At 38.3% G+C, this 27,498-nt stretch overlaps 4 protein-coding genes across 9 annotated transcripts; 3 read left to right on the forward strand and 1 right to left on the reverse strand.

Annotated features, from left to right (window-relative positions):
* Positions 1-3,649: 3,649 nt before the first annotated feature.
* LOC6651301 (tau-tubulin kinase homolog Asator) lies at positions 3,650-13,238 on the forward strand. Of its 4 annotated transcripts, XR_002724344.2 has the most exons (15): positions 3,650-3,709; positions 5,182-5,671; positions 5,751-6,116; positions 6,194-6,583; positions 6,655-6,858; positions 7,014-7,082; positions 7,146-7,463; positions 7,532-8,347; positions 8,593-8,711; positions 9,022-9,166; positions 9,516-9,963; positions 10,036-10,686; positions 11,521-11,620; positions 11,691-12,394; positions 12,464-13,238. XR_002724344.2 is itself a non-coding variant. In XM_023179897.2 (14 exons), exons 1-14 carry the CDS (start codon positions 3,687-3,689, stop codon positions 11,938-11,940), a joined length of 4,389 nt encoding a protein of 1,462 aa, XP_023035665.1. In that variant the 5' UTR covers positions 3,650-3,686; the 3' UTR covers positions 11,941-13,238. The 4 variants fall into 4 exon arrangements, 3 of the variants coding, with proteins under 3 accessions (XP_023035665.1, XP_023035666.1, XP_002072601.2); XM_023179897.2 differs by having other exon boundaries at positions 11,691-13,238; XM_002072565.4 differs by lacking the exon at positions 3,650-3,709 and adding an exon at positions 4,316-4,386 and having other exon boundaries at positions 11,691-13,238.
* On the reverse strand, positions 13,215-16,193 carry LOC6651302. Its single transcript, XM_015176862.3, has 6 exons — positions 16,087-16,193; positions 14,941-14,970; positions 14,396-14,502; positions 13,760-14,342; positions 13,505-13,696; positions 13,215-13,446 (listed from the first exon to the last, which is right to left on the reverse strand). Exons 4-6 carry the CDS (start codon positions 14,321-14,323, stop codon positions 13,369-13,371), a joined length of 834 nt encoding a protein of 277 aa, XP_015032348.2. The 5' UTR covers positions 14,324-14,342; positions 14,396-14,502; positions 14,941-14,970; positions 16,087-16,193; the 3' UTR covers positions 13,215-13,368.
* A 472-nt stretch (positions 16,194-16,665) lies between these two features.
* On the forward strand, positions 16,666-17,407 carry LOC111519487. Its single transcript, XM_023180638.2, has 2 exons — positions 16,666-17,123; positions 17,183-17,407. Exons 1-2 carry the CDS (start codon positions 16,860-16,862, stop codon positions 17,366-17,368), a joined length of 450 nt encoding a protein of 149 aa, XP_023036406.2. The 5' UTR covers positions 16,666-16,859; the 3' UTR covers positions 17,369-17,407.
* Positions 17,408-18,676: 1,269 nt separating this feature from the next.
* On the forward strand, positions 18,677-27,433 carry LOC6651303. Of its 3 annotated transcripts, none has more exons than XM_002072567.4 (5): positions 18,677-19,036; positions 20,242-21,278; positions 23,500-23,810; positions 23,902-24,582; positions 25,207-27,433. In XM_002072567.4, the coding sequence occupies exons 2-5, from the start codon at positions 20,428-20,430 to the stop codon at positions 25,464-25,466; spliced, it is 2,103 nt and encodes a 700-aa protein (XP_002072603.2). In that variant the 5' UTR covers positions 18,677-19,036; positions 20,242-20,427; the 3' UTR covers positions 25,467-27,433. The 3 variants fall into 3 exon arrangements, with proteins under 3 accessions (XP_002072603.2, XP_023035862.1, XP_023035863.1); XM_023180094.2 differs by having other exon boundaries at positions 18,677-18,900; XM_023180095.2 differs by having other exon boundaries at positions 18,677-18,825.
* The last annotated feature ends 65 nt before the right edge of the window (positions 27,434-27,498 follow it).

Below are 27,498 nucleotides of genomic sequence, written 5' to 3' on the forward strand. Positions count from 1 at the left end.
ACAAAAGGCATTGCGCCTATATTTGATCTAATAAATATCTTACTTAAAATGAAGGAAACATATCTTGATTTGTGCTCCGAGATAAAATTGGTCAACTTAAATTAATTTATTAATTATTAAACTTTATTTCTGTGCCAGAAAAACAATAAGATAAATATTACCAATCCAACCATAATCTGATTTATTAACATTAAAAAACCACAATGAATATTTTCAAATTTGGCGCGTTACTGGCGCTTCGAACCGATGTGTCGAACATTTGGTGCCAGCGTCGAACCACTGAGAGCCAACATCAAGCATTGTAGCGGTATAAGACTCGCCATATAATAGAGTATAAGAAAGGGCAGGCCGTATAAGAGCGTTAGTAAAAGTTACGGCGAGAGGCAGTGCTGCCAACATTTCGTTGCATCAAAACGCTAAATCAGCCTTTGAAAAAAGCTAGAAATAGCTAGAAATATTTCTTCGTAGCCCAAAAAAAAGCTGGCCGTAGCTTACTACCACCGGGCCCTGAAATCTTCTCGACGGCCCTGGTGGCAGCATTTTTCTTGTAATTAACAATTTTGTAAAATATTAGCTTTACAAAAGCTTTTCCTTATATGTAAAATGACGTTTAAAGTTGTATTAGCCGTACCTATTTCTTTGCTTCGTTTTGACAATATTCAATGTCAGTATTTGCAATAACATTTGCCCGCATCAGCTGCATTTAAAGTCAGCCAATCTTTAAATGCAGGGTCTTTACCACGCGGTTTTTGATTGTAAATTTTTCGCATTTTCAACTTTTGCTCGGTGTTTAAAAATTGGGAAACATTTAGAAAACTTCACAGAAAACGATAAGACTGAATACTCGTTTCGCTTATCGATGTTTTTTTTTTGCCATTCAAATGAAAAAAATACTATTCGTATGAAAATGTGGCATCATAGAGCATAAAAATACACGTAGTTACTAAATGTTTCAAAATATAAAGTTAAGTTTGTTTTTCTTGAAAAATAGCTATAATTCCCGCTAGCCGCTATTTCACAATTTATCCCGCATTTCCTTGTTGCAACCCACTAGATCTAGTGGGAAAATAGCTAAATTGGCAGCACTGGCGAAAGGGCCAATTTTTTATGGCGAATGGCCAATTTTTTATGGCGAATGGGCCAACTTTTTATGACTCGGCCGAATTTTGCACTGAGAGAAAACATATGTTTATATATTATTATTTATTAGAAATACCAATCAAACTAAATTTTTGGATTCTTAGCAATGCGACAAGGGCAAGGGCATACAAATGGTTAACCATGACATGAAAGTGGTCACATTCTCGCTATCTTTGGCTAAAGCTTGGAAAACTTGGAAATCTGCTGCTCCCACGGAGACCAATCTTTTTTGGGATCGTGTTTCCATTCGCCATCAACACAAAACTTATATTGATATAGAAGGTGAGGAATATATAGATCAAAGTTATTTCAAACATTTTCGCAAAGTTGTTGTAAATTTTATAAACTAAAGGTTCCATTCGGATCTTTGTTTATTTAAATTTGTAAATCCTAAATTTCCATAGTGTATTCCTAAATGTCCAAATCCACAAAACTAGAAGAAAGTTTGAACACTTTTTTCGGAATCGGAATTGATATCTGCTCTTTTAAAAGTGTTAAAAGAAATTTTTCCACTCAAATCGCTAAGAAATCGTTTGAAACATTTAGTACAACATTTTTTCCTCTTTGTTTTAGTTCGAATTCGAAGCAGGACTGGACGACGGCTCAAAATTAACTTCCTAACTGGTGAAGCTACTTAATTTAAACCTAAGCTAGATACTAAACCTTGACAATAAAACTTCGTTTGGGTCAGGGTGTTTTGTGATTCCCATATTTCTCATTAACGATTTCTCATCCAGCATTTTGAACTGTGGAACCAAAAGTCCTTGACTTTAAGTAAAGATCCTGGCGCTGCGATGTAGTAGTTCATAACTTTTGTATAAAATGTTTCTAAAAATGCTTGAGCTCAGCACCCCATTTTGTATTGAAGACGCACATCCCGAATTTCCTGAAAGAAACGCAAATCTGTGACCCCTGAGAGTAGAGGCAAAAGGGACACTTATTTAATGGCCCTTGGTGATCAATAGGCACAAAAATCTAAATAAAACCCATTTGACAGTCAGACAAACAACATTTATCGTATGATCGGACTTGTCACAAATTTCTCTGAGGTGTCGCAACGTTTCCTGTTTATATGGCCTCAAATCTTTTGCTCACCCATTAAAAAGGAGGTAACAATTAGAAAGTTTAGCATAAACTACTCGAAGTCGCTCTTTAACTTGACTAGACTACAAATTTTAATATTATTTCATCCACTCTAGGCAAAATTTCTTAATTGCAGTTTATGATTTTTAATTGATATCTACTTACATAGGCGTATCTTCAATTTAGATCGAGATTAACTATTTATCATAGTTTTTAACAAGATAACAGGGCGGATAATGCATGGATCCGTAATAGGTTTGGAAGCCGATCAAAAAACACTTAATGCAATTACAACATCTTTGAAAAATATAGAGTAAAAATATAACAAATATCCCAGTCTCAGAAGTGTTCTTATAATTTGTGTCTCGAATCCTGATAACACATACATATAATGAGTTAATTTTTAGTTGGTCACGATATGATACAAATGTAAGTTGAAACTAATTGTTTCATCGAATAAACTTTAGTTTCTTTATAATCAAGGACATTTAGCATAGGTGCAAAAAAAAAAAGGAATTGAATTTGAGTCAACCGCAGCCCTGTGCCTTTCCTAGCATCTATCAGCATTCCCACACAATCTTTTATGAAAATAAAGCTTCCTCCCACTCATAGGTAGCTTTTGCTTTTGTAGTTTCTTCGACACGATTCGAAACGAGCGTTCTAAAAGTTTTTCCGTGTATGAGAGCAATTTCCTCGGGCCGAGAGCAATTTTCCGACAATGTTGAAAGCGCTTCAGTATAGTACAGAGATTTCAGTGAAAAACCTCGCATGACGTGAAAGCTCCGCCCGGTCGATCGTACTATAGATTTAATCTACACCTTCCAAAAAGAAAATCGTCAGCGGCTGTCTTTTGTGTTTCAAATCCTAGATGTAGACATACATACATACATTCATACGTATTTTTATTATAATTAGAGCAGTTTACGTATCGCTCGTTCTTGCTCGTGTGTACACATGTGTGAAAAGGTCCCGATTCCGATCCCGATCGTGATTGCTAATGCTTTTTATTTTCATATCTGATCGATAAGGTATCAAAACAAATTTCGAACTTACATACAAACGAGCAAATGTCAAAATTGTGTCACGTGTCGGCTATCTCTCAAAGATGCTTGGTAAAAGTTTTCGGTGAACTCTTCTCTATAATTAAATCGACAAAAATATGTATATTTTAAAAATAGCTCACACACACAGAAGCTTTTCTAGTTAATACAAATAAAGGTGACGATGATGACTCCGGCTGATCGAAATCTAAATAAATAAATACATTACAAAACCCGTCCCACACTTACCTGAGAAAAAATAATAAAAGAAACAAACATATTTAAAATATATATATGCAATGGAATAACAATGAAATTCTTTGCAATGCTTCAACAATAATCTCAAAATCTTTAGTATATACAACAATGGCTATTATTAATTAGAGAAGGTGAAAGTGAAAGTCAACCAAACAAACCAAAAACATGCATTTACAGGATACCCACAAGTAAGTAACTTACATTATAACTGCCCCTGGGTAGCCAGGAAAAGAAGAAAATGATTTAAATTAACTGGTGATATACCAAAATAATGAGGACTATCGATAACTAGGGCGGCCATAGCGTTATCCTGTAAACACATAACACTGCCATTCCGATAACTCTGTAAAATTTGATAAATAAATGTAAGGCGAAAGGGGCAAAATTTTGAGGCAAATGCTAGAATATTTCATGGCGAAAGGCCAAAATTTTGAGGCGAAAGGTCAACATTTTAAATAAATAAATAAGAAAATAGTTCGACTAACTAATGTTAATACTCCTTTCAATTAGTTATATTTACAGTTTGGCACATTTTACACCGATAACAGATTACACCTGTGTAAATTAGCTTTGCGCAAGCGTCAGCTCGGGTTGGAAAGCTCAGGCTCAAAGAAGAGCTTTGCCTTTCCTTTCCTGGAAAGAAAAGCTTAGTAATCGATACGCCAAGATTTTTATATCCGTAGAAATTTGTAATAAAAAAAAAAGGGACAGCAACTCCCAGTTTTGTCAATAAAAATATAGTGTTAATAGTAAAATTGAGCCAACTGCTGAGTCGAGATAGTTAACACCTGTCCAAAGGACACACCGAAAGTGTTGAAGAAATCCGTTTTCGTTGGAATATTTTCCAAGTCTTGTTATACATAAGGTATTATTAGCGTTACGTGGACTCCAAATATTTCAATGGCCTTGTTTGTAGTAAAAGGGGAAACTATATGTAAAAATTGAACAAGAAGAATATTTCTAAAGAAAAGGAACCATTTCTGTATTGTATATAAATGTCTTTATACAAATGCATGAGATCATCAGGATATCTATACACACTTGTATCTATGTATATCTGTGTGTGCCAGTGTGAGAAAACCAAATTCGATCTCGTACCTAAAACCTACATACATAAAAAGAAAAATCAATGTTTTCATAGTTCTTTAAAGGAGTCTCACTTTAATTGTGATACAGCGAATGTGAAATATAAGTCACAACTCTATGATTGTCTCGGCGCTTACATACTCGTCCATAGTATGGACAACGTTGCAGTATAGAATACTCCTTTTGGAGCCATCGAGCGCCACTGCCATCATTGATAATATTTTGACAATATTGCCAACCCGCGCCTTTTTCGATGAGGTACCGGCTTCTTCCTCTCCGGGATTATTTTGAATCTGTAATTCGAAATAATGTTTATTTATAAATTTTTTGTTTTTTTGAAATGCCTCAAAACCTACCAATGGGGGCAAAAACAATTCATCAATACTTATAAAATAAGCCTTGTCCATAAATTTGGTCCATTGGTCACTTATCACAATGTCAAAATGCCATCACAGTGACTACTGCACTCGCGCTCATCTCTGACGAGATCGAGCAGCTGATCTTCGTTTTGTTTTGTTTTACTTTTATCTTTTTGAAACGATGTTCTACATATTGCGGTACTATTTCGTTTTAGAAATGATGAAAATGTGGCTGGTCCGCGGGATCGGAACACGAAACAGGAGCAGGAGCAGTATATAAACTCCAACGTTAATCTTCATCTTCTACGGCTGCATCCACCCCCTGCCGCCCCCGCACCTATATTGCAACAATTTCGTACTGGAACTGGTGCGGGTGAAGCTGAGACTTCGGAAGAGCATCGATATCCATTGAATGCACTACAGCGTTCAGCGACGTTGCCGGCGAAACACAATCGTTTAGGTGTGCGCAGTCGAGTGACATTTAAAGTGCCATCCACCGCAAGTCCAGGAGCAGGTGTTGTAGGATCTGTAGCAGGAGTCGGAACAGGAGTAGCAGCAGCAACATTAGGAACCAAAACGGCAGCCCCTGGACCGCTTATCACCATAGAAAAAAACAGCAACGTTGCTGCTGGGCAGAAGGACTCTGGCAAAATGACGTCAGAGGACCTGTTGCAGCCAGGACATGTGGTGAAGGAGCGCTGGAAGGTTCGTACACATCTCATCCACAGCTAGCATCCTAAAAATACCTGTGGACTTTACTCATTGGTTTCTCTTCTGGCTGTAGGTTGTCCGCAAAATTGGAGGCGGCGGCTTTGGCGAAATCTACGAGGGTCAGGATCTCATCACTCGCGAGCAAGTTGCACTCAAAGTGGAATCGGCTCGTCAACCGAAACAAGTCCTCAAAATGGAGGTAGCCGTCCTGAAAAAGCTTCAAGGCAAGGAGCATGTATGCCGATTCATTGGATGTGGCCGCAACGATCGATTTAACTATGTGGTGATGCAGCTCCAGGGAAAGAATTTGGCCGAACTCAGGAGAGCTCAGCCACGTGGTGCATTTTCTCTTAGTACAACACTTAGGTTAGGCTTACAGATACTCAAAGCAATCGAGTCAATACATTCGGTGGGTTTTCTCCATCGCGACATCAAGCCGGTAAGCCATCTATACTACATATACCATTTGCCATTGTTCTCTGTGTGTTATCCATTGCAATATTCTGTGCTTTGCAGAGCAACTTTTCCGTGGGACGCTTGCCCTATAACTGCCGGCGGGTTTATATGCTCGACTTCGGGCTGGCTCGTCAATATACGACGGGCACTGGCGAAGTGCGTTGTCCGAGGGCAGCGGCTGGATTCCGTGGCACTGTACGATATGCCTCGATCAATGCACATCGCAACCGGGAGATGGGTCGCCACGATGATCTCTGGTCGCTATTCTATATGCTAGTCGAATTTGTCAATGGCCAATTACCATGGCGTAAAATAAAAGACAAGGAGCAAGTGGGTCTGACCAAAGAGAAGTACGACCATAGAATACTGTTGAAACATTTGCCATCGGACCTCAAGCAATTTTTGGAGCACATACAGTCGCTCACGTATGCAGATCGACCGGACTATGCCGTAAATATAAACTAGGATTTTTTCGATTTCACAGAGTAAAGAGATTGTTACATTTTCTATGTTTGATGTAGATGCTAATCGGCCTGTTCGAACGTTGTATGAAGCGGCGCGGAGTTAAGGAATCTGATCCGTATGATTGGGAAAAGGTCGACACTTCAGCCATTAGCAACATCAATGCAGCTGTCAATGCCGCTGTTCCTGTTAAGAACGAGTATATGCATGGAAACATAACGCAAATGACAGTGGCAGCTTCTAATGCCAGCGGCACTGAATTCGTAAGTTTTTGCCATTTCGAATTCGTAAGATTGGGAGTAGCTATAAATTGCTACATATATTTAGGATTTCTTGTCGAATCAATATTTTTTCATGGTTCATGTTAATATCGTTGAAAATTGGTATAATACTTAGTAATATTACATTGTGTCAATAGATACGGAAACGCACGGACATGGATACCGCTCAGATGGCCTCAACTGAACCGCTTCATATTAAGGAAAAGGTAACAGTCCATTATTTGATTAATTAAAGAATAGATTTCACATTGGTTGTATTTTTGCCTTAGGTTGACAAAAACTGTAATGCAACCGCGCCATCCCCGCAAGGTCAGAGTCGAGGCCCTGTTGATAGTGTGCTACAGAACGTTAATTCGGGCATAAATCAAAATCCCCTACCAAAGACTTTGGCACAGCAGCAACTAGCCGCTGCCAACCCGAATCTGCCCAGTGCATTGATTAAATCAAATCACGAGAATCCTGCAGCCATTGTTGGCCAAATAAAATCCTTGCACGGACACACTGCGATCCATACCAAGAAATGCCAGCCTCACGTAGGCACTGGTTCACTGTCCATCTCTAATCAAAACAATTCGGCTCCAGTTTACGTAAGTCAGATTCACCGAAATCTCTGAATCCACACGGACTCATTTAAGTAATGATAACTTCCCAGCAGTATCCGCATGCGGAGGACAAGGTTATTTTGGCAACCCTTCCAACGAAATTACAAACAGACATCGACATTGCCCCACCAGTAAGTCTGGAAAATGATGCAAAGGCCAATGGGCCAGTGGACGGTAGCGGTGCTAGCAACGGGTCCCAGTTTGGCAATGATCAGCAGCAGCAGGCAAAACGGACGAATTCACCGGCAGCAGCTAATGTCGAGGGTAAGGCGCTACAGTCGGATGTAGAAAAGAGCGCTGACGGCAAGCGATCTGCAGATGAGCCAAAGTCAACATATGGCCGTCTTCGAGTTCTTACCGCTCCACCGATGAGTGTGCACGATCTGACCGTAGCTGGTGGCAGCATTGTAAACCAAGGCCAACATGCTCCCGAGTCGCAGGACCAGGAAACACGGACTCGAGTTTTTGAAGCGATTACAGGAGGAAATGCTGCAACTAGTGGTTCAACGCCAAAAGCAATTGGCATCGGTGGCCAGCGTAATCAGGGTGTTTACGGGATAGTTGGTGTGCCCCCCGCCAATCGTCGCTCGGCGACATCTACAAATTTGCGGCCCTCTTCTTCCGGTATGGGTTCAGGGTCGATTCAACGTATCAACACCACAGGAACTGGAACTGGAAGCAACACTGCGAGAAGCAGCGTTGCGGGAGACCACTCGGTCACCCAATTCGCGTTAATCGACGATGAGAACGTGTCGGCTCTTCAACAGGTAACAAAAGGCGGCGGGGCTCTCACACTAGCGTCTCAATGGAAAAGCCAGTTTGATGACTCTGAGGACACAACAGACAATGAATGGAACCGTGAGCCACAGGTAAATGGGGCTGGGTAAAATGATTTTCGGTTGAGCAGGGCTCAGGTAGTAGCTCTCAGAGCGAGCTTGAACTAACGATGTATGCTTAAAATGTCCACTTATAACAGTAATAACAGAAATAGTGCCCTAGTGCCTTAGCTAATCTCCACCATCTGCGTGCATCCCATTCCCGAGTGTAGAGATTGAACATTTTTACAATGAACACATGTAAAGTATACCCCACCTATATACCTCTCGCCACACAGTCGCAGCCCAATCTGGAGCATATGCATAAAACGGAAGGGGACGTGCAAGTAGCTGACTATAGCCACAGCCAGTCAAAAAAGTCACAGCCAGCCGCAGTTGAGAGGGATAGGGTAAAGAGGTAAGTGCTGCCGGGCCTGGTACTCGTGTCAAATCTTGAACATCTGATATCAGGGAATGCAAGCAATCACATTTTCGCACATTTTATAGCAATTAAAATAATGTTTAATTGTTGTCGAATACGGTTGTATTCCCTGTATCGGAATGTAATTTAGATTCGTTAGCCAAATAGTCATTACCGACGGTACAAGTACACTTTTGTATGTGAACCTAATGAATGAACTTTTATGTCTATTTAGTCTTAAGCCTACATAAGTCGGAGTCTGTATGCAATATGTGTATATATGTATATTATATATCCCTTACCATAGATACACCCTTAACATAGCCGGCATCGAAAACTACGACACCTTGCAAATCTCTATACCGCACTGTTGGTCTGAGCCTGCAATGGGTAATGTATTACGCAAAGATCTAGAGCCACCAGCTGTGCAACAAGCAGCATTCGACGAAACAGTAAGCATTTTGTAAATTATTCATAAAATTATCCAAACTAAGTTCTACATCTACATCCTATATGTATATCCTCTATTCCTATGTATTTTGAAAATACTTGCATGTGTACCAGCTAATTTACGTATTTGGGGACATTTTAAGCATTCAAATCATTAGTGCAACTGCTCTCAATACATCTGAGTGCATGTCCCTGTATCCACTAACGGCTCAGCTAGGTCAAAATGGATTCTTATGAATCGCAATAATTAATACACTTTTTGTAATTGACTCGTATCAGGAAAACTAAATTTAAACACATATTGTTAACTGTCTGGTTCATTTGCATTTGCATTTGCATTTCTTTTTTCAGGTTTATCGTATGGATATAGTCCGAAATGTTTGTGTTCGGGAATCTTACTCCGAAATCGCCCCACTGGCGGTAGCGAGTGCAAAGGTTGGTTCCGGCACTGCCGAGTCTGAAGTTGTTTTGACAACTGAGCCTCGAGTTCCATCATCGTTGTACAAGGAGGCCCCTAGTCATATGCAGGTGGAGTTCCCATCACATATGCCAAATGAAAGCCAGCAAATGTGCAAACATCGCAATAGCCTTCCAAACGTTTCCCTGACTGACCTCTTTGATGACCAACCTCAGCCACAGCCGCCGCGTCTGCAAGATACCGACGGAATAGCCAGGCCTTGGTGCGTTCAGACCACATCTTGTCAGCGAAGCCATTTGCCATCACAGGTCGGCGCTGGCGTAGAGAAAGAGAATGACGGCTGTGTTAGTGGGCGACTTGAAATTCGTGTCATTCCCAAAGGTAAGCAAACTACGCAAAGAGCATGCATCTCTTTTAATTAACACACTTATGGAATTATCTCATTTGACGCAGAAAACTCGCATCTTGAGGAATCAGACTACTATGATGCTGTTAAAACAACGCCCAGCGCTGTTCTCACTCTTACTAGCCAAGAAATAGCTGACAACGTTCATGGGCCGGAATTAGAGACAGGTCCTCTTAAAAGTGGTAAAGCGGTGCCAATTAACTGTGATGACAAAGCTTCCTCTCCAAACACAATTAAGAATTGTGCCACACCAACTAACAAGGACACTCCTACTCCAGACACGCCAAATGAGGCTAGCTGTTATGATGCCAACGTGAATGGCAGCAGGAATGGTGCCGATCCTGATCAGAGGACGGCACCCAGATCAGGTGATTCCAATGGAACTGTAGGTGGTAGTAACACATGTGGATGTGATTTATCGCTTGTGGCGCCTAGTAAGATCCCAGTACTTACTTCTAACACGCGGCAGTCCAAGTGTGCATCGTGGGCAGGTGTAGGTGTCGACCATACAAATGCAACAGCAGCATCAGCACCGCAACCTCAACCTCAACCTCTACCGCAACCTCAAACTAAAATCGATCAGCATGCCTCACACGATTCTCCCAGCTCTATAGTGGATCCTGTTACCAGCCCCATACGCAATGTCCTATGTTCTGGTGCTTTGCCGAATCCTCCAAATATGACGGACTTGACACCAGGTTTGTTTTAACTCATGCATCCAAGTTGAAATTTAACAATACAGTTCCATAAACTAAAACCGATCAGCTAATATAATAAAGATATTCATTTTGATCTCATGTCATCAAAGCTTTCGATGGTATGTTATAGAAATACATGTTGAATACCATCATGATATTTAATGATATTCCATCTTCAAAACGATCACATTTCTTTGTTATACATTTAAAAACAAAACTCCGTATAAGACTTTTGGATAATGCTGAAATGGTCAAAATACGCGTACTTTAATGAAGAGGTTTTTTTGAAAGACTTACAAAAACACTAAAAACTATTTTTAATTTTATATTATTATTTAATTTTTATTAAAAAGTTAATTATGATGAAAAACCATAATTAGAAACTAAAAACTCATGCTTTTGGTACAATCCATATACCTACATATCATTGTTAATTATTAACAAAAATTAATTTTTATTGTTTGAAAACATCTTTTCTTTTCTATAAACATATAAAATTGTAAATATTATTTATGTCTCCGTATATACTATAGAAATTATTGCATTCAAAGTTCAAAAACCTTAAAGGTTTTGACAATTATAATCTTTTGATTAACATTCAATTCGACGCCCTTATCCAAGTAAACGAGTTCTTTAGTGTCAACTGCCAAGCAATCGATGCATTTCCCAGAGAAAACACATTTAGACAGACAAACATAACATACGAGTAAATGTCGAAATATTCATATCATAATCATTAAGAATTTTTATGCTTTATGCCTTTTTGTCCAAATTAAATATATCCCTTTTGTACGGGACTTAAAACTGAAAATTTTAATATAATTCCTAACATAGGTTTACGCCGACGTCGGGAGTCTTCTGAAGGAAAGTACGTGACAGACCCAGCTCAATTGCAATTGAGATTTCAGCGCCCCCGATCACGCACTTCGAGTCGGTACGTTCGGATGATATTATTAAATTTGTAAAACTACTAATAAGATGTCTACTACACATTCTATATATAGGTCTCGCGGCATTCCTACAACAATGCTGGGACATTTCGAGGATCATTCGGTTGACATGAGCGAAGGTCATGGTGTCAAAGACTTGGGATTAGCGAAACAAGGCGAAGACACAAACTCTAACAATTTTCCATGGAATGAGAATGCAGCAGAGCCACAAGCTAGAAGCGATATCTCAATCTCACCTCCTCCTGGTGATCCGAAAATGGAAAATAGTGCACGCCTACGACGATATAGGCATAACATAGAATAATTAAATTTCAAGATTAACTTAAGCAAGTCATCATATAGTTATGATAGGTAAAAGCAATATTGGATGTGTAATATGAGAAGGGCGAGAGTAACTGATTAGTTTTCCATGTGAAGGAAGGAGGGAGGGATAATATCGCAATTTCGAGAATATCTCCGCATAAACTAGTTTATAAAAACAGTTTTCAAAGTTTCTAAAAGTTCGCAAAGCTAATGGAAACTTCAAGTGGTAACGCAAATTCCACCAAATCTAGAATTTTAGTGGACCGAAATTAAATAATAATTAGAGAGAACACTTACTTACATCCGATATGTCATTTACTTCGCTAATAGTCACATTCACACCTAATGACGGCGACTCCTGTCCTTATTACCCAAATAGTACTCTAATCTTAATCCCAATCAAGCACGTAACGGTGTCTTAACTAAAATAATATGGAGGCTTGCAAGGGCTTTAGGTAAATATGAATTATTAATTAATACAACTATAAAACAAAATCAAATACTAGCATATATGCAATTTTCAGTTAGCTAGTTGTATGTTTGTTCAAGGGTGCTATATTATCGGCAAACTTGTGGTTACATCAGGGAATGATGACGAAACGATTTTCGGTTCATCGAATGTCTTTGAACTCTATTCGGCACGATGGAATATAGCACAATCAGTTGAAAGATGGTTCGCAATTAGTTTGTGAAATCGAAAACCCTGGACACTGAATATGATACTCAACTTCCTGCCACGAGTTCCTGGTGGGCATTCTAGCATTAATCGACCTCATATACAGACTTTGAGTCGGCTTTCGAATTTTGAAACCTAAAATAAGGACGATTAAATGCCTAACACCGTTTTTCCTGAGCCAACAGAATCGACATGAGAACCAAAAATGGTTTCGGAAGCATTCCCTAGCTTAGGTTAAATTAAAACTGAATCTAAATTGATATATGAATTAATAAGTTGATTCTGTAATAGCCGTCAAGCGTGAAATGCTTACACATTATACAAAGTGCTTTCTAATGAAGTTAAGTTTCTGCAAATATTTTATTGCAACGAGATGTATATTCGCATATACACGGTGGCGGATTTTTGAGAGAACGTGTACGTTTGGAGCATAAGAAAGTGACCATCAAAAGACGTATATTACTGAGAATCTACGTAGATCGAAGTAACAAAACACGAAATAAATGCATCCGCCACTGCTCATATATAAGGATTATTTCATTTAATTTTCTGTATATATGTACGCTACTATCCCAATTGTAATAGAACAAATTAACCTCAATAAAGTGTAATAATAATTCTAACTTAATTGATTTGTCTAAGGGAAAAATAACGAAATAAGTCAGGCAAGTTATAAGCATGTGAATCGCAGTGGACAACCAATCCTCGGCAATAATTATAGCATTTATTAAAAACAAAGGCCGAGTAGCTCGACTAGGAATCGATGAATTCAACTTCCGGTTGACAAAACAAGCATAGCGCATGAGACTGTGTCATTTCCTGGAGTATCCTCTGCAATATACGGTTTTGGTTCAAATGGAAATTAAATACTTGTGTAACAGAAGCTTGCCTTCATTTTGCTGATTTCTGTGCGTAGCATTATGATTTTAGTCTCTCCATGCTCTATAATATGTCTTAAAGTATATACTTGCTCCTGAAGATTGGAAAGTATGTCAGGATCATCGCAGCTATTTCCATTTAATGGTGACTTTTCCGTCGCAACGGACAACTTTGAGCGCAAGCAAAGTGACGTTTTCCTAATCTGGGGAATGAAAAATTTTTTAAATTAGTCGACAGTAAATTTATTTCGATAACTAAAACTCACCTGTTCCCTAACCATTGGATCTGTGTGAATTCGGGATGTCTTTCTGATCAGGTCACTTGAATCTCTAAAGTTGGTTGGCCCTAGAATGCCACTCTGTGCAAAAAACTGTTGAGCTCTCTCAATCTTGTTATGTCCCTGGGATGACGATAGTTCGAAATCTGTTTTAAAAGTTTTCTTTTGCATATCGGATTGCGGCGAGAGTCGGTATATCAGTTCGCCATCCCAATCCTGGCTTGGCATTGCCTCGGGTCTTATAACAGACAGCTTTGTAAATACAAAATCAGTATCAGGATGCGAAAAGGAATTGTGTTCTCGTCGCGGTCGTGATCTAAACTGCAATTGATGCTTTGGGGACCGATTCGTGTTTGTGGACGTCCTTGTCAAAGCCATTGTTTCCGCATCACCAACGCTTACCCTTAATCTATTCCAATCGTAGCTGATTGTGTCCGAGGATTGATTTTGTTCAGAGTTGCAATTGCAATTGGCATACAGACTGCCGCAGGAGTTTGTACGCAGATCTTCAGACCTTTCAGAGATGCGACTATCACAGGGCTCCGAAGACATTATCTGGGTATCTGTAACACTATTTCGGAGACTTAGTTACTCCTTTCATAACATTTATCAAAAATCACTTACGTTTATTATTATTATTCCAAGCAGTCTTTAATGAGTTTATTAGACTTATAAAGTCAATGTGCTGATGCGATCGTTTGTATGGAAACTCTATGATTTACTCGTCCGATCTTGATTAAGTTTGGGTTAGATATTAATATCTTCATAAGACTAGCAAATTTGAAATTTTATGACAACTGTTAAATAAAATATCAAAACTATTGGTAAAAGTCTATATAATGATGAGCTATAGGACATAGTGGTCCAGACAGACAGACTGGCAGAGAGACGAACGGACAACGTGTGCAGAATAAGATTTGATGTGGCCTGACACTTCTGTCTTTTGGCTCCTCCAACGTCTTTATCTATTTGTGATTGACCACGAGAAATGTGTTCCACTTCTCATTCGTTGGAACCTACGAAAATTGTTGATTTGAAGCCGCTCATGGCGATTAATTTTGCGAAATGACAAAGGACGTTGGAATCAGCATAGTCTGAATATCTGAGGAAATAACTCCCAGCAACACAAGTAATAAAGACTACAATCTAGGGTTTTGACTGTTACTTACTTACTTCTTGATTTAGTAAAAGTTGCACAGCTGAAATAGATAAAAAAACAAAGTAGATTCAAATGTTTTATATAATTATAGTTTATTAAATATAATGTTCTTATACCAACTAGTTAAAAACTGGAAAAGTTGGCAAGCAATTAAGGAAGAAGTTCAGACGGTCTCATGACAATCACATAAATTCATTATAAAATTTATAAAGTTTGGAAAAAAATAAATCCGGAGACTACACTGGTATTCTGGCCACTGTCTCCGGAATAGATAAAATATTGCGTATAGTGTAAACACAAATAAATAAATAAACAGAAGGTAAAGCCAACATCTTTATGCAGAACTCTGTATACTCTAACAAGTTATTTATTTGACTGTGTAGGTGAAAAAAATTTACAGAAATTTAGATTCCTAAGGAATCTTGCAAGAATTTTCCAATTAACGCGAACTGAAAATGTGACCTTTTGAGAAAATTGTTTTTAATAAATTTGTATATTCATAAAGATATGAAAAATAAATCATAATGTTACTAGGGTATAGGGAAATACAAATATAGACGCATAACTACTGGTTGCTAAGTCTACTACGCCATTCTCAACTACATACTTGTGACTAAATTTAGTATACCTTTGTCGCAAGGGTATTATTAAATATATATTTATATATATAAATATATGTATGTATATATTTGTACCCATATTGAAGATAGCATGGAGATAAAATGAATTGTTGCCCTTGCATTAATTGAGTACATGTATTTATTTGAGCCAGAGACTCTCGAAAAGGGATCGACAAATAAAATAACAAATCGCTACGTAAGTTTGTTCGCGTTTATTTATTTTTCATTGAAAGGGTATGACATGGAAAGGTCTTCCATTTACCTTTACCACGTACGATAAAGCGTGGGCGCAATTTAACAAATTTTCAAATTAATTAGCAATACTTATCTAATAGTCATGTCTGTCTGTCTATATTTACAGACATGTGTATATTTGTATGACCAAAAGCTCGACAAAATTAGCAGCATTTTGTTTATGGAGGTTAAAACTGAAGTTTAGAATTAAATCTTTTTAAAACCTAAACTCAAGCTAGAAATATTTAATTCCAAATCGATCGAGAATGCGCATATGTACATACATATATTTAACAAATTACCGATAGAGTCACAAATTACAGGCAACAGACGAACAAAATTAATAATCACTTGTAGTTAACAACATAAGCACCGTTATTCTTATAAACATTTAGCTCACTGACCAAAACAAACGTTTTCTTCTTATTGGTCCAATTGCTCAACCTGTAGAACCCGAGTATGGGATATTTTTGTGAGTAAATCGCACCAACATGTTCGAGTTGTCATTGGTTTGACTCAGACCTTAGCACTGCACAAATTTAGGTAGGGTATCGCGGAGGAGTTTTGAGTTCTAAAGCCTTTTAGCACCTATTATTTTTATTCATTGTGCACGCCAAACGGAAAGGTATTTGGAAAAAAGTAAGTGAATAACTTGTTACATTTTGTTAATTTTGTATTTATTTTTATTTGCCATCTATCCTAAATGGACATTAATCAAATGTCAGAGGTAATCATGAAATGGGGGGCCACTTTATTGCATTTAAGACCTATGAACAACATTTGGATAAATTTGTAAATTATAAGGAATTTGATTATATCGAGTAGTAAAATAGTAAAATAAAATTAGGAGCAGCAATAATCTAGTATTATTTTGTTTTTGATTTTAGTTGACTATTTCTCTTATTTGTATAAATTTTCAATTTAAGTTTCATCTCTAACTTGTTGGTCGCTTCGTTTCTTTTGTTTCCGTTTTCTTTTGATTTGTCGGTCAGCCAGTCTTCTTTGTTCTCTTCTTCGCCAAAAAATTCATTCCAATTGAGATGGGAGTAAATTCGAAATCAATTTTTTGAAATTGATGAGAATTTTAAAAAGGAGAAAGCACAATCAAAACCAATCTACGATGGCAAACCTAAAATTTAATGTAGAGAGCACCAAAATTTCTACCTTAAGAAGATTTCATGCGACAACAATTACCGAAGGACTTTCACAGTTCCAGGACTACTGCGATTCGTTTAAAGATAAGGCCCAGCAAAGAATTCTTGGGAACTTGAATTCCCTGGAAGACTTTGCAAACCTGCATTTCTTCGTAAGCATCGAAGAACTGTTTTTTCCCCCAATGGTAGGTTTAAGGAAATAAAAATTTTTACAAAAATACATAAACAGTTTTTAAAATTACAGAGTCGAATAAATTCCGGAAAGGATACCGAGCGCTTGCTCGGCACCTCAAAAAAAATAGCAAGGACCGGGGATATTGTCAAAATGCTAACCATAATGGCTGTGGCGCTCGATAGCTCCAAGAGGATCAATTTATACTCCAACCTCCTATCAACGAAGGACGAGTTCAATAATACAAGTAAAAAGTAAATTACTTAAATTTGTTTCCAATACACACATATCCACTAATTTGGTTTGCTTTGTGATTAATGGCAATCCAATTAATGTGAGAGTGCGAAAACATTTCCTAGATCGTAAGGGAAAAGACCCATTTGTTTGGGATTACAATCATTTCCATGATGTAAGGCTCAAGCATGACGGGCACATAGATGACACATTGTGTCACATATATTTTAGGCCGCTGGACATCGAAAACCTCGCACCAATAGATGTTTGCGGTTTCGGTGTTCCAGCGGACCTAAAGCAGTATTATCGACAGGAGAATGAGTCATTAACAACTGTTGTCCAAAGGATCCATACTGCAAATAGGAAGTTTGGATCCTTGGGCAACATTTCAAATAATAAATTAGAAGGGTTTGGGAAATTAGTTTTAAGTGCTTTTAGGGAATATTTTAGTTTAGAAAAAATTATAAATGTAAGTGATTATAATTTAGTATTAGATGGGGTGTTAGAATTAGTATATATATTAGCATTTAAGAGCAATTGCCATTGTATGAAAAAATAAACAGAATGAAAATTGAACATTTGTGAAATTTTGAAATGAAACGAGCGAACGAGCAAAATAGTTTAATTTCAAACTTGCGGCGTATACTTGACTTCTGGGATTTGGACTTGCAATATTTTCAAATTGGCAAATTGGTGAAAGGTATGTACAAAAAAGTTTATATATTTATTTATTTATATTTTTTATATATTCTAGATCTTTATTAACAAAAACACAAACACAAAAAAAGGATGACTTCAAAAAAGGATGATACTCTCCAACTTTTCCGTGAGGCCAGCAAATCTGTAAATATCTGAAAAGTTTGTTTAACTTATCACTTTTTTTCTATATTTCAAACGGACAAATTGCTGATAATGAGGTGATTAAATAATATATTTAATTATGATTTCATATTTGTTGTTGTCATATTTCTTGTGGGCGCCACCCATTTTCCAAAAGGACATCCGCAGCAGTTATGCTTCGCGTCTATCAGAAATACTATATTACTTCTTCATCCCGGCATGACTTTCGGGTAAAAGATTCCTGGATTTAAATTTCCGGATATGATCCAGATCGATTGATTATTTAATAAAAAATTGCAAATAGTAATGTAGTCATAAATGTAATTTATAACCATAACATACATATATATAATACAGTAAATAGAATATATAAATATCATATATCATATAACATCTGTATTTGGATGAATGTTCACTGGGTTTAACGTCGTTCAACGCCAACGTGAAGTTAATATCGCTTGGATCAGCCGGTCACACTGCAAACAATATTTGATTTATCGAATCTGGTCACACACTTATGTTGTATATTTCTTCACTTTTGAGTTATTAAAAAAGAAGAAATTGCTGAAAATAAAAAACGGAGTTTTTTTTAATTGAAATTATGGCCCGAGCCTAAACGCGGACGCGGCGGCGCTCAACATGTGAGATAAAGCCTGGCGTTGAATAAACATTGAAGAAAAAGCAAATTTGTTCTAATGGCGAGTGGCAGTACGAAGGTGCTCCATAAATGCTGGCATATAGTTAAGAATATTTATAATGTGAATGCGGCGTATACGACATTTATGTGCAAGCGGAGTGCATTTTAAGGACTCGAACCAAGAGCAGGAGGAGAATATGTGATTGAAAAGAAAAGTAAAAGAAATGGTGTACATAAGAAACCCTGTTCTGTTCTTGAGTGTGTGTCAATCTCTGTGCGTGTGTATGTGCAAGTGTGTGTGTATTTTCATGTCTGTGACGAAAAATTACCATTGGCTGTGTGAAAATTAAAACTAGGCCTATCAAAATAGTTAATTCACGGATTACTATTTATGTAGTTATCCCCGATCCCCAATTCCTGTAAATTATTCATAAAGATTCAGCTAGGTTTGTCGTTCGTCAGTGATGGTTTTGTCGCTGTCACTGTGTATGTATACAGGAATCGTCTTCCATAAATAAATGAGAGCGAAAGAGAGACCAATAGTGGAGTGAGAGAGAATCGAATGGGGAAGGGAAGGAATAGAGTGAGCGCGAACAGGCTAGCTAGAACGAGAGACAGAGCCAGAGTAAAAACCCAAATCCAAATGCAAATTAAAAACAATCCTTAAACTTATAGTTGCCAGACAAATGCTGACGATGACCGAAATAAAGAGTAAGTGTGTTTTAACACGGGATTAAGACCCACAAGCCAACATTGGCCGAATCCCGTACACATTTCTATGATACTCGTTTTATGGGTCAAAGCAAACCAGCAAATATGCACATTTTTAAGAAATTTGGAAATTTGGTTTTGAGTTTGCATATTGGATGAAAGTTTTTGCTGCAGACTATTCGAACTGATCTAGAAGCAAGTTAATATATAATCTAATCCATTGATATATCATCAATGCACAAAAGCCGCATTCTAGAAATAATCTTCCTGTAAATATTTTTGAGGGCTTTATATATATAAGTATGTATGTAATAATTCTAATTAATGAATATTTCGAAATCGAAATGTGTTTAAAAAATTTTAATCAATTTCACGGTTTAGAATCCGCATTCCTGAAGCAATGTAATTATTTTAGTTAACGAGAAATGTTTAAAGCGCTTGCGCCGTTATGTCTGCATGATTTAGTCGGAGGGTGTAAAACGGAACATTCAGTGTGGATAGGGGGAGTAGGAGGTCTGACGGCGGCGAAGTGGAGTTGAGCAGTCGGCAGTCGGTCAATGCGCCCAAACCGATTCCAATCGAAATAATTGGTTATATCAAAAAATGCCTGCTCGGTCATCTAGGTGTTTGTCCTTGTGCCATCATTCCTTGGTGCACTTGCTGGTTTGGTTGTCAATAAACTTTATTGTATCCTCATCTCTGATTGCAGATAGCTAATAAAGTGACCGGAACAGAATATTCGGCATGTTGCCTGTAGCTACTGACGACGACTCGGCTTCAATTCTTTCTATGATATCAATTCAAGTACTGCAATCGGAATCAACGACAGCTTTAGTATTTGCAAACTAGACATAATACAAATACAATCCAAGTATTTGGCGGACTATACCAAGTGATGATCATAATGCATGCACTGCCAAAAAGCTTATCCGTTACTGCATCCTGGTCCCCAAAATCCGAATCCACCCTGAGTCCCTCTTCATCTGCAAATTTAACTCAAGCTGCCAACGAATCCAGCCAATCCGTGCCATGCTACAAATTCAAATCAAAGCTGGTACGCAACAAAAGATCGAGCTGCCCGCCGCGGACTGCTGTCAACAAACTTGACCCTAAGCCTGGAACGGGCTTGTGGATAATGATGGGCTCTGAAGCTGCTACATCAGTGGAAAGATCCCCGTCCAACAGCCCACCCGAAGAGCAGAGAGTCCAACAGCACTCTGCCTGTAAGGCCAGTGTCCGCTCGTCCACACCATCCACGACCATCGAAACTATGCCAAAAGCTCGAAATCGAAATCAAACAACGACGGCAATAATCGCCAAGCCAGCGATGCATCGCAAGTCCAAATGCAAAAGTAAGAACAAACCAGTTGGCGAGTTGAAAGCCGAAACAGTGACATTCTTGCCGTTCCCATCATCCGTTAAAGCGTCTCAGTCATCGACGGATTCAGTATTAAGCACAATAAACAACAACAACAACAACTCTGCAGACTTTGCAACGGGGAGGACTGTACCCGCTGTGTTGTCACTCGGTACTACGAGCACTAAACGACGACGTCGTGGTCGAACCACAAAGAGTCCTGTTTCGACGTCGTCAGGTCGGTGTAGGATGGTTATCCCGATACCCACGCTGGGCACTACGTCGTTCGTCACTCTGCTAACACTAATCTGTATAGAAACTGTGCTCCTATCGACGATGTCAAGCTGCGCAAAAACATTTTATATGCACTGGAACACATCGAATAGCATGTAAGTATTCTCAAATTTATAGTCAAATAGTAAATTTGCTTTTGCAAAAAGATCCATATTTGTTCGTATATGTTCCACATTATTATTTCTCTTGTTTGTGAATTTTCATCTGTAGACCGGAAAGTCCTGAGACTTTATGTAGACAGTTTTTTTTGGATTGCAGGATTGAGGTTTTTTTTGTTAAGTTGAGAAAACGGTGTGAAGTATATTCGATAGTCCTGAATTTTGCCAAAAGGATTAGTTTTACGGGCCACAGGCTAAGCAGAGAGCGCGAGGGGGGATGGGTCATGATGGCACAATGTCGTCAAAGGGGTGCGAGGGTTATGGTTATGCGACGCCGCATGTCGCAGAGGTGTTTCTACAGGAGACGTCGGCGGGTTTGGGTCGTTTGATAGCGAGGGTGGTGCTTGGGGACTTTGGCAAGACTACGTCAACTTTACTGTGGTGCATTGTCAAAGCGATGCAATGGATACGCAACGAAACGCTTGCTTTGCCTTTCCAAGACATGTGCATACATATATGTATGTATACCCCACATAGGGGGTACATTAATATCCACCCTCTCTCATGGTGAACGCAGGGCTGGAAGAATCCATCAGCGTCTTCAAACGCTCAAGGTGAGGTGAGTGCGTGCAACTTGTCGCTGGGGTCTGCAGCTGGTGTTGCTTCGCTTTTTGTTGTTGTTGTTGCTGGTGTGGTTATTGTTGGTGTTGTACTACCTTTTTGCTCTTTCTGGTGCTTTTGGGATTTCAGGAAGGAGGGGGGGTTGCGAATGCATATACTCCATGCGCCCAGCATGAACATGTAATGTAACCCTAGTCGCACATCCATATCCCTTGTCCCCTGTCCCGCACACCTTGCACTCCCTACATCGATGCGTGAGTGTGTGTAAAATATGCGTACTTCATCATTAGGGGTGATTTTTGATTTACAAAGCGCTTAAAAAATATAATAAAAAAAAATGAAGAAAAACAAAAGGAGAATAACCTGGAATGGCACAGGGAAACCAAGGAAACGACGTAAGTGCGTGCGTTGATGGGTTTTGGTGTGAGTTGGAGTTCGAGAACAACACTAACAGGCATTCAGACATAGAGCCAGTCGACAGTTAACATTTATATTTAACATGAACATATAACACAGTCGACTATATTGTAGTCTAGTTATCGCTTAAATTAATTAAATTAAATCATATACAAATGATGCATGCATGTGTCGATTCAATCGATAGTTTTGACAAGTTAATCATTGATGATCAATTGAATTATCAATTATTAAAAACCTAATATTACAGTGACGGTCACCTAAATAGGCTCACTTCATAGAAATCGTTTATCGAAAATATTTACATATAAATATGTATCCGTGTGTCCGTGTTAGCGGATCTGCTGTTTCCCTTCGAGAATAAAGTTTGAAAAGGATCAAGAAGTATACCCTTGTAAGGTTTTGTGCTTTTTGATCATTAGATAAAATATTTTATATCGGAATTGCTTATTTCTGTCTTTTGCAAATGTAATGTAAATGACATACTCAATATAAATGGCCTACTCCAAATGCATAATGAAAACTGCCGAATGTTTATTCTAGGATTTATCGGAATGTTTAATCTAATTCCGGTAGGAATCTGACGTATACAATTTTTGCAGAAAATCTACCTGCAAGCATTCACCTCGCAGCTTTATAGGTGCAATGCCCGTGCCTGAACCAACACGAAATACTGCCTGTCCTTGTCGTGGGGGTAGATTATAATTAATAAAAACCATGGGCGCCAAGTTAGAGCGTGTGTATTGATAAAAATTAAAAGGACAATAAAGCTTTAACAGATTACACAGGGTGACACAACTCACAATTAAATGCAAATTTAGATGCTTTTGGCTAGGATACCCTTTTTTTTTTGTAACAAAGTGAAATTGGGATAAGTTATGCTCATGGCTAGATGGCCTTGGGTTTTTGAAAATACACAAGCTAATCAAAGCAAAAAACATATTTGGATATTTTTCTTAAGCACCGTTTTAGAGAAGGTGTGAGAACTGTGTTACTTGAAAATTTCACATTTCGTTTTAATATTTTGCTTTTTAAACTGTGCTAAAAAACAGACGGATTCTATTACCGCATTCCTCGATTTCCAATTATTCATTTTGTGATTTTACTCGAGGACATTAATTTTTGTAAGCCAGTGTAATTGTTACATGGAAATTAATTTTATTTTATTTGCCATTCACAGATTTCGAATCGATAACACAGATCACATCATAGACGTAAATAAAGGCAATCTTGCCTTCGAGTTCGACCAAGTACACATAATATGTCCGGTTTATGAGCCAGGGACATTTGAAAATGAAACGGAGAAATACATAATATACAATGTGTCCAAAGTGGAGTACGAAACATGTCGCATAACAAACGCGGATCCGCGAGTAATAGCTATATGTGATAAACCTCAGAAATTAATGTTTTTTACAATAACTTTCCGGCCATTTACACCGCAGCCAGGTGGTTTGGAGTTCCTACCTGGAAACGACTACTACTTCATTTGTGAGTTGGTCTACATTAAGCGCGTGTCTTGAATGTTAGAATCTTTCAGAATAATGCAATCGCATCTTTTGTGCTCCTTACTTACTTCCAGCGACTTCATCGAAGGACGATTTGTATCGGCGCATAGGCGGTCGTTGTTCAACAAACAATATGAAAGTTGTGTTTAAGGTCTGTTGTGCAGCCGAGGAAAAAAACAAGACGATAGCTAGCACCACCACATCCGTGGCTGTGGCGGGTTCAGATGGAGGAGTTGGCGGAGGCGGTGGTGGTAACGTCATTAGCAATGCTGCGACCAATGATGATCATAATCCAAAGCACTCACATGGTCACCACAACATTGGCGGCAACACGATCGGTATAAGCGGTGTAAACACTGGCTTGATTTCTGGTGGCAGTGGAGGAAACGGAGCGGGAGGCGCCGGAATGCCAATAAATGCTAATAACGGCCTGGGCATGGGAATGGGCACGTCAATCAATACGAACATTGATCAGTTTAACCGCATTCCCATACAGCCCAACATAATGGGTAATAATATCGGTTCAAGCGGCGTTGGACCCGGGCCTGGACTCGGTGTTGGTGGTGGCATAATCCTGTCGCCAGGCCATGGACATGGCAGCATCAATATGTTGCCTCCTGGACGAGGTGGCGTGAATGTAGCCTATCCCGGACACCATCATACACAAACTGGCATCCGCATTAATAATGTGCCAACTCAACAGAATTATCCACCGCATAAGGGCAATGGCGGGAACAGCAATGCTAATGGAAATGGTAAGGACAATTCCGATAATCAATTCTACATTAAAGAAGTTGGTGGCATTCCCATTAACATTGGAAGTGATGTGCATTACTTGCCGCCGGTGGTTGACACGAATCACAGTAATATAGTACAGAGCACAATTAATTTGCCATCTTGGGGCAAGGGAACGGGTGCGGTATCGGGCACGGGCACAGCAGAATCGGCATCAACTGCAACAACTGCCTCTGATAACAAGAACAGACAAATGCTTCATCCCAAACACACCATTCTCAAAATTAACACTATCTCAGACACTCGTAAAATTGTTAGCAATCACACACGATCATTCCAAAGTCCGCCAGCACATAGTAATGAGACTATGAAACGTAAGTAGAACTAATAGACAACCTATGCAAATCCCACTCCCCAATGAGCACTCCACATTCGCTACATCCTTAACACCAGACATCGATTACACCATTTAAACAAGAAATATTGAGCATTGAATTTTAGCCCCCCAATCTGTTCGCGCTGTGCTTGCCTGTCCGAAATGATCCGTCCACCCGTTTAGAGTCGACCAATATCCTTCATAGAGCCTGGCACCAAAACAGTTACAATATTATTCAATTAATTGTATTCTATTCAAATAATTACAGATGATCAACATCATTATGACAAACATCCCAACGAGGTTGTGAAGAACGAGGAGTTGACATACAATAGTGGATCGTCACGAACATCAGGCCACTGTATTGGCCAGTCGGCAACCGCATTGCTTATCATTTTGGTGACACTTGCTATACAGCGCCTCATTATTATCCATCCAGCTAGCAATATTAGGCCAACGCATCGACCATATACCATAAGCCCACCACTGTTATTACCATCGCCGGCCGGGATTAACGCAAGTCGCTAGTACACTTGTTCCGCACCGTTTACATCACCATGAGTAAACATATATTTGCTTGGTGATTGGCAACAAATGAAGATAAAATTATATTTATTAATTTTCCAATATTCTAATTCGAATCATGTCGATTCGAAACTCGACATTAACGTTAGTAGAAAAGAAGGAGAAAGGTGAAATAGAATTTATAAGTAAACAAATGAACATTTTCAAACGCATTAAAACATAGTTTGTAGCGATTTCTAGATGTAACAACTCGAAAGTAATTTAAGTAAATAAGGAGGGGACAGGCATCATAATTATTTGTGCGCTTTTACAATATACATCAATATGTTATATTACGCGTGACAACATAAGGCACAGCATTGGCTAGTAAGCTACAATACCGTCATGTGCCTGGCCTTTTAATTTGCCTCTTTATTCTCCTTAACCCTGTGTCCTTTTGGCTCTGTAACAGCATAGAAATATGCCACCCAAAACGAATTCTATCTGTATAGGGATGCAGATATGTATATCGCATGATCCGCAACGAAGTCATAAATTATTCGACATCATACAAAATACTATACATATATAATTAAAATATTTTGATTTCCTACTAAAAATGCTTATGATTCGTCCAGAACTCAATCCTAATTATACAAATTATTTACAATTCGCTAATATTTCAAATTGGAAATATTCAACGATTTTGTTTTCGATGGTGACTTTCAAAATTTTCGCGATCTGCATCCCTTCTTATGAAACGAAATCTAGAACGATAGGTGGCACTGAATAAGTAAGCTAATAATATGATAAGTATGTAATTTTTTGAGGAGATGAAGGATTCAAAGTATAATGATTCCTTCCGATCTTCACATACATACACAGATGATTCACAGACACAAACACACACTCCTCGTGCAGCTGCCTTGCTCGACGACATTTTTGACTGAAATTAAAAATATGTATTAGCATACGTCTATATACGTGGGAAGTAGGAAACTAGACTATAAGTGATTTAAAGGCAGCTTGAGATAAAGATAATGATGACACGTACATAAATTACGAATATAAATCAGACCCATATGTATGTATGTTTCGTATGCATTTATGTGTATATTTATATTCGTATTAAGTATTTCGAATATGGGAAAGGTGAAAGAAATTCAAAGAACGTAACTATAAGTTTTAGGTTCTTTTTCGTTTTTGATTTATTGTTTTTTTTTATATATACTCTTTTCTTGTTTTATATTTTTGCATAAAATGAAGGCAGCAAGTTTTTGTAAATGAACCAAGCTGTAAACGTAAATTTATGTACACATACGACAAAACTATGTATGTATGTATATGTGTACCAACAAAATGTGCATGTGGATAAACACAAAAGAATGTTTAGGTGAAAACGTTATAACGATTGTATATTTAATAATATCATGTAAAAGAACTATAAATTATGAATTGATATTGATGAAGATACATTTACATATATGTATGTATGAATGCAAATGCATGTGGCAAGATATACGAGATGATTGATTGAAGATTTATATTTACATAATAATATATCACAGGCAAAAGCATCTCATAAATGCTTAAGTGCATTTATGGATTATTTATTTATATACATAGAAACACACACTCACATACTTACATGCAAGAAAACATGACCTTGACCCAAAAACGGTGAACAGCGAAAAAACACAATTTGACATAATCTAACTCGCTATTGTGCATTATGTGTAAACTAACTGTGTAGTTCTGTTTTATAATTTCTGCATTGCAATCGACCATCACCATTATACCACACACGCATTGCACACACACACAAACTCAAACCCACACTCCGACACACACATACGAGCGGGCCCAGATCCAAGCACACCCACCCGAAATTACGAATTCTACCTAGTTCTTCAACTCGAACTGCACCTGATTCAAAGTCCCCCCCCCCATTTCAAATAAACTGGCAACTAAACCGAATTTATATTATCCAACAAACGGCAGAGACCCACAAATCCATATACCCAGACCTAGCCCCAGAACGCATAGCCTACACTAC

The sequence above is a fragment of the Drosophila willistoni genome, chromosome 3R, assembly GCF_018902025.1.
Source record: "Drosophila willistoni isolate 14030-0811.24 chromosome 3R, UCI_dwil_1.1, whole genome shotgun sequence".
NCBI classification, from domain to species: Eukaryota; Metazoa; Arthropoda; class Insecta; order Diptera; family Drosophilidae; genus Drosophila; species Drosophila willistoni.

Bases quoted from the DNA above. Each gene is read 5' to 3' on its own strand.
- LOC6651301 (XM_023179897.2), top strand. From the start codon at position 3,687: ATGCATTTACAGGATACCCACAA. The intron at 6,117-6,193 runs GTAAGCCATCTA...TGTGCTTTGCAG, and splicing joins TCCATCGCGACATCAAGCCG to AGCAACTTTTCCGTGGGACG. The intron at 10,687-11,520 runs GTTTGTTTTAAC...TTCCTAACATAG, and splicing joins TATGACGGACTTGACACCAG to GTTTACGCCGACGTCGGGAG.
- LOC6651303 (XM_002072567.4), top strand. From the start codon at position 20,428: ATGATCATAATGCATGCACTGCCAAAAAGCTTATCCGTTACTGCATCC. The intron at 23,811-23,901 runs GTGAGTTGGTCT...ACTTACTTCCAG, and splicing joins AAACGACTACTACTTCATTT to CGACTTCATCGAAGGACGAT. The intron at 24,583-25,206 runs GTAAGGACAATT...AAATAATTACAG, and splicing joins CAGCAATGCTAATGGAAATG to ATGATCAACATCATTATGAC.
- LOC6651302 (XM_015176862.3), bottom strand. From the start codon at position 14,323: ATGTCTTCGGAGCCCTGTGATAGTCGCATCTCTGAAAGGTCTGAAGAT. The intron at 13,697-13,759 runs GTGAGTTTTAGT...TTCATTCCCCAG, and splicing joins ATCCAATGGTTAGGGAACAG to ATTAGGAAAACGTCACTTTG. The intron at 13,447-13,504 runs GCAAGCTTCTGT...CGTATATTGCAG, and splicing joins CAGAAATCAGCAAAATGAAG to AGGATACTCCAGGAAATGAC.
- LOC111519487 (XM_023180638.2), top strand. From the start codon at position 16,860: ATGAGAATTTTAAAAAGGAGAAAGCACAATCAAAACCAATCTACGATG. The intron at 17,124-17,182 runs GTAGGTTTAAGG...TTAAAATTACAG, and splicing joins AACTGTTTTTTCCCCCAATG to AGTCGAATAAATTCCGGAAA.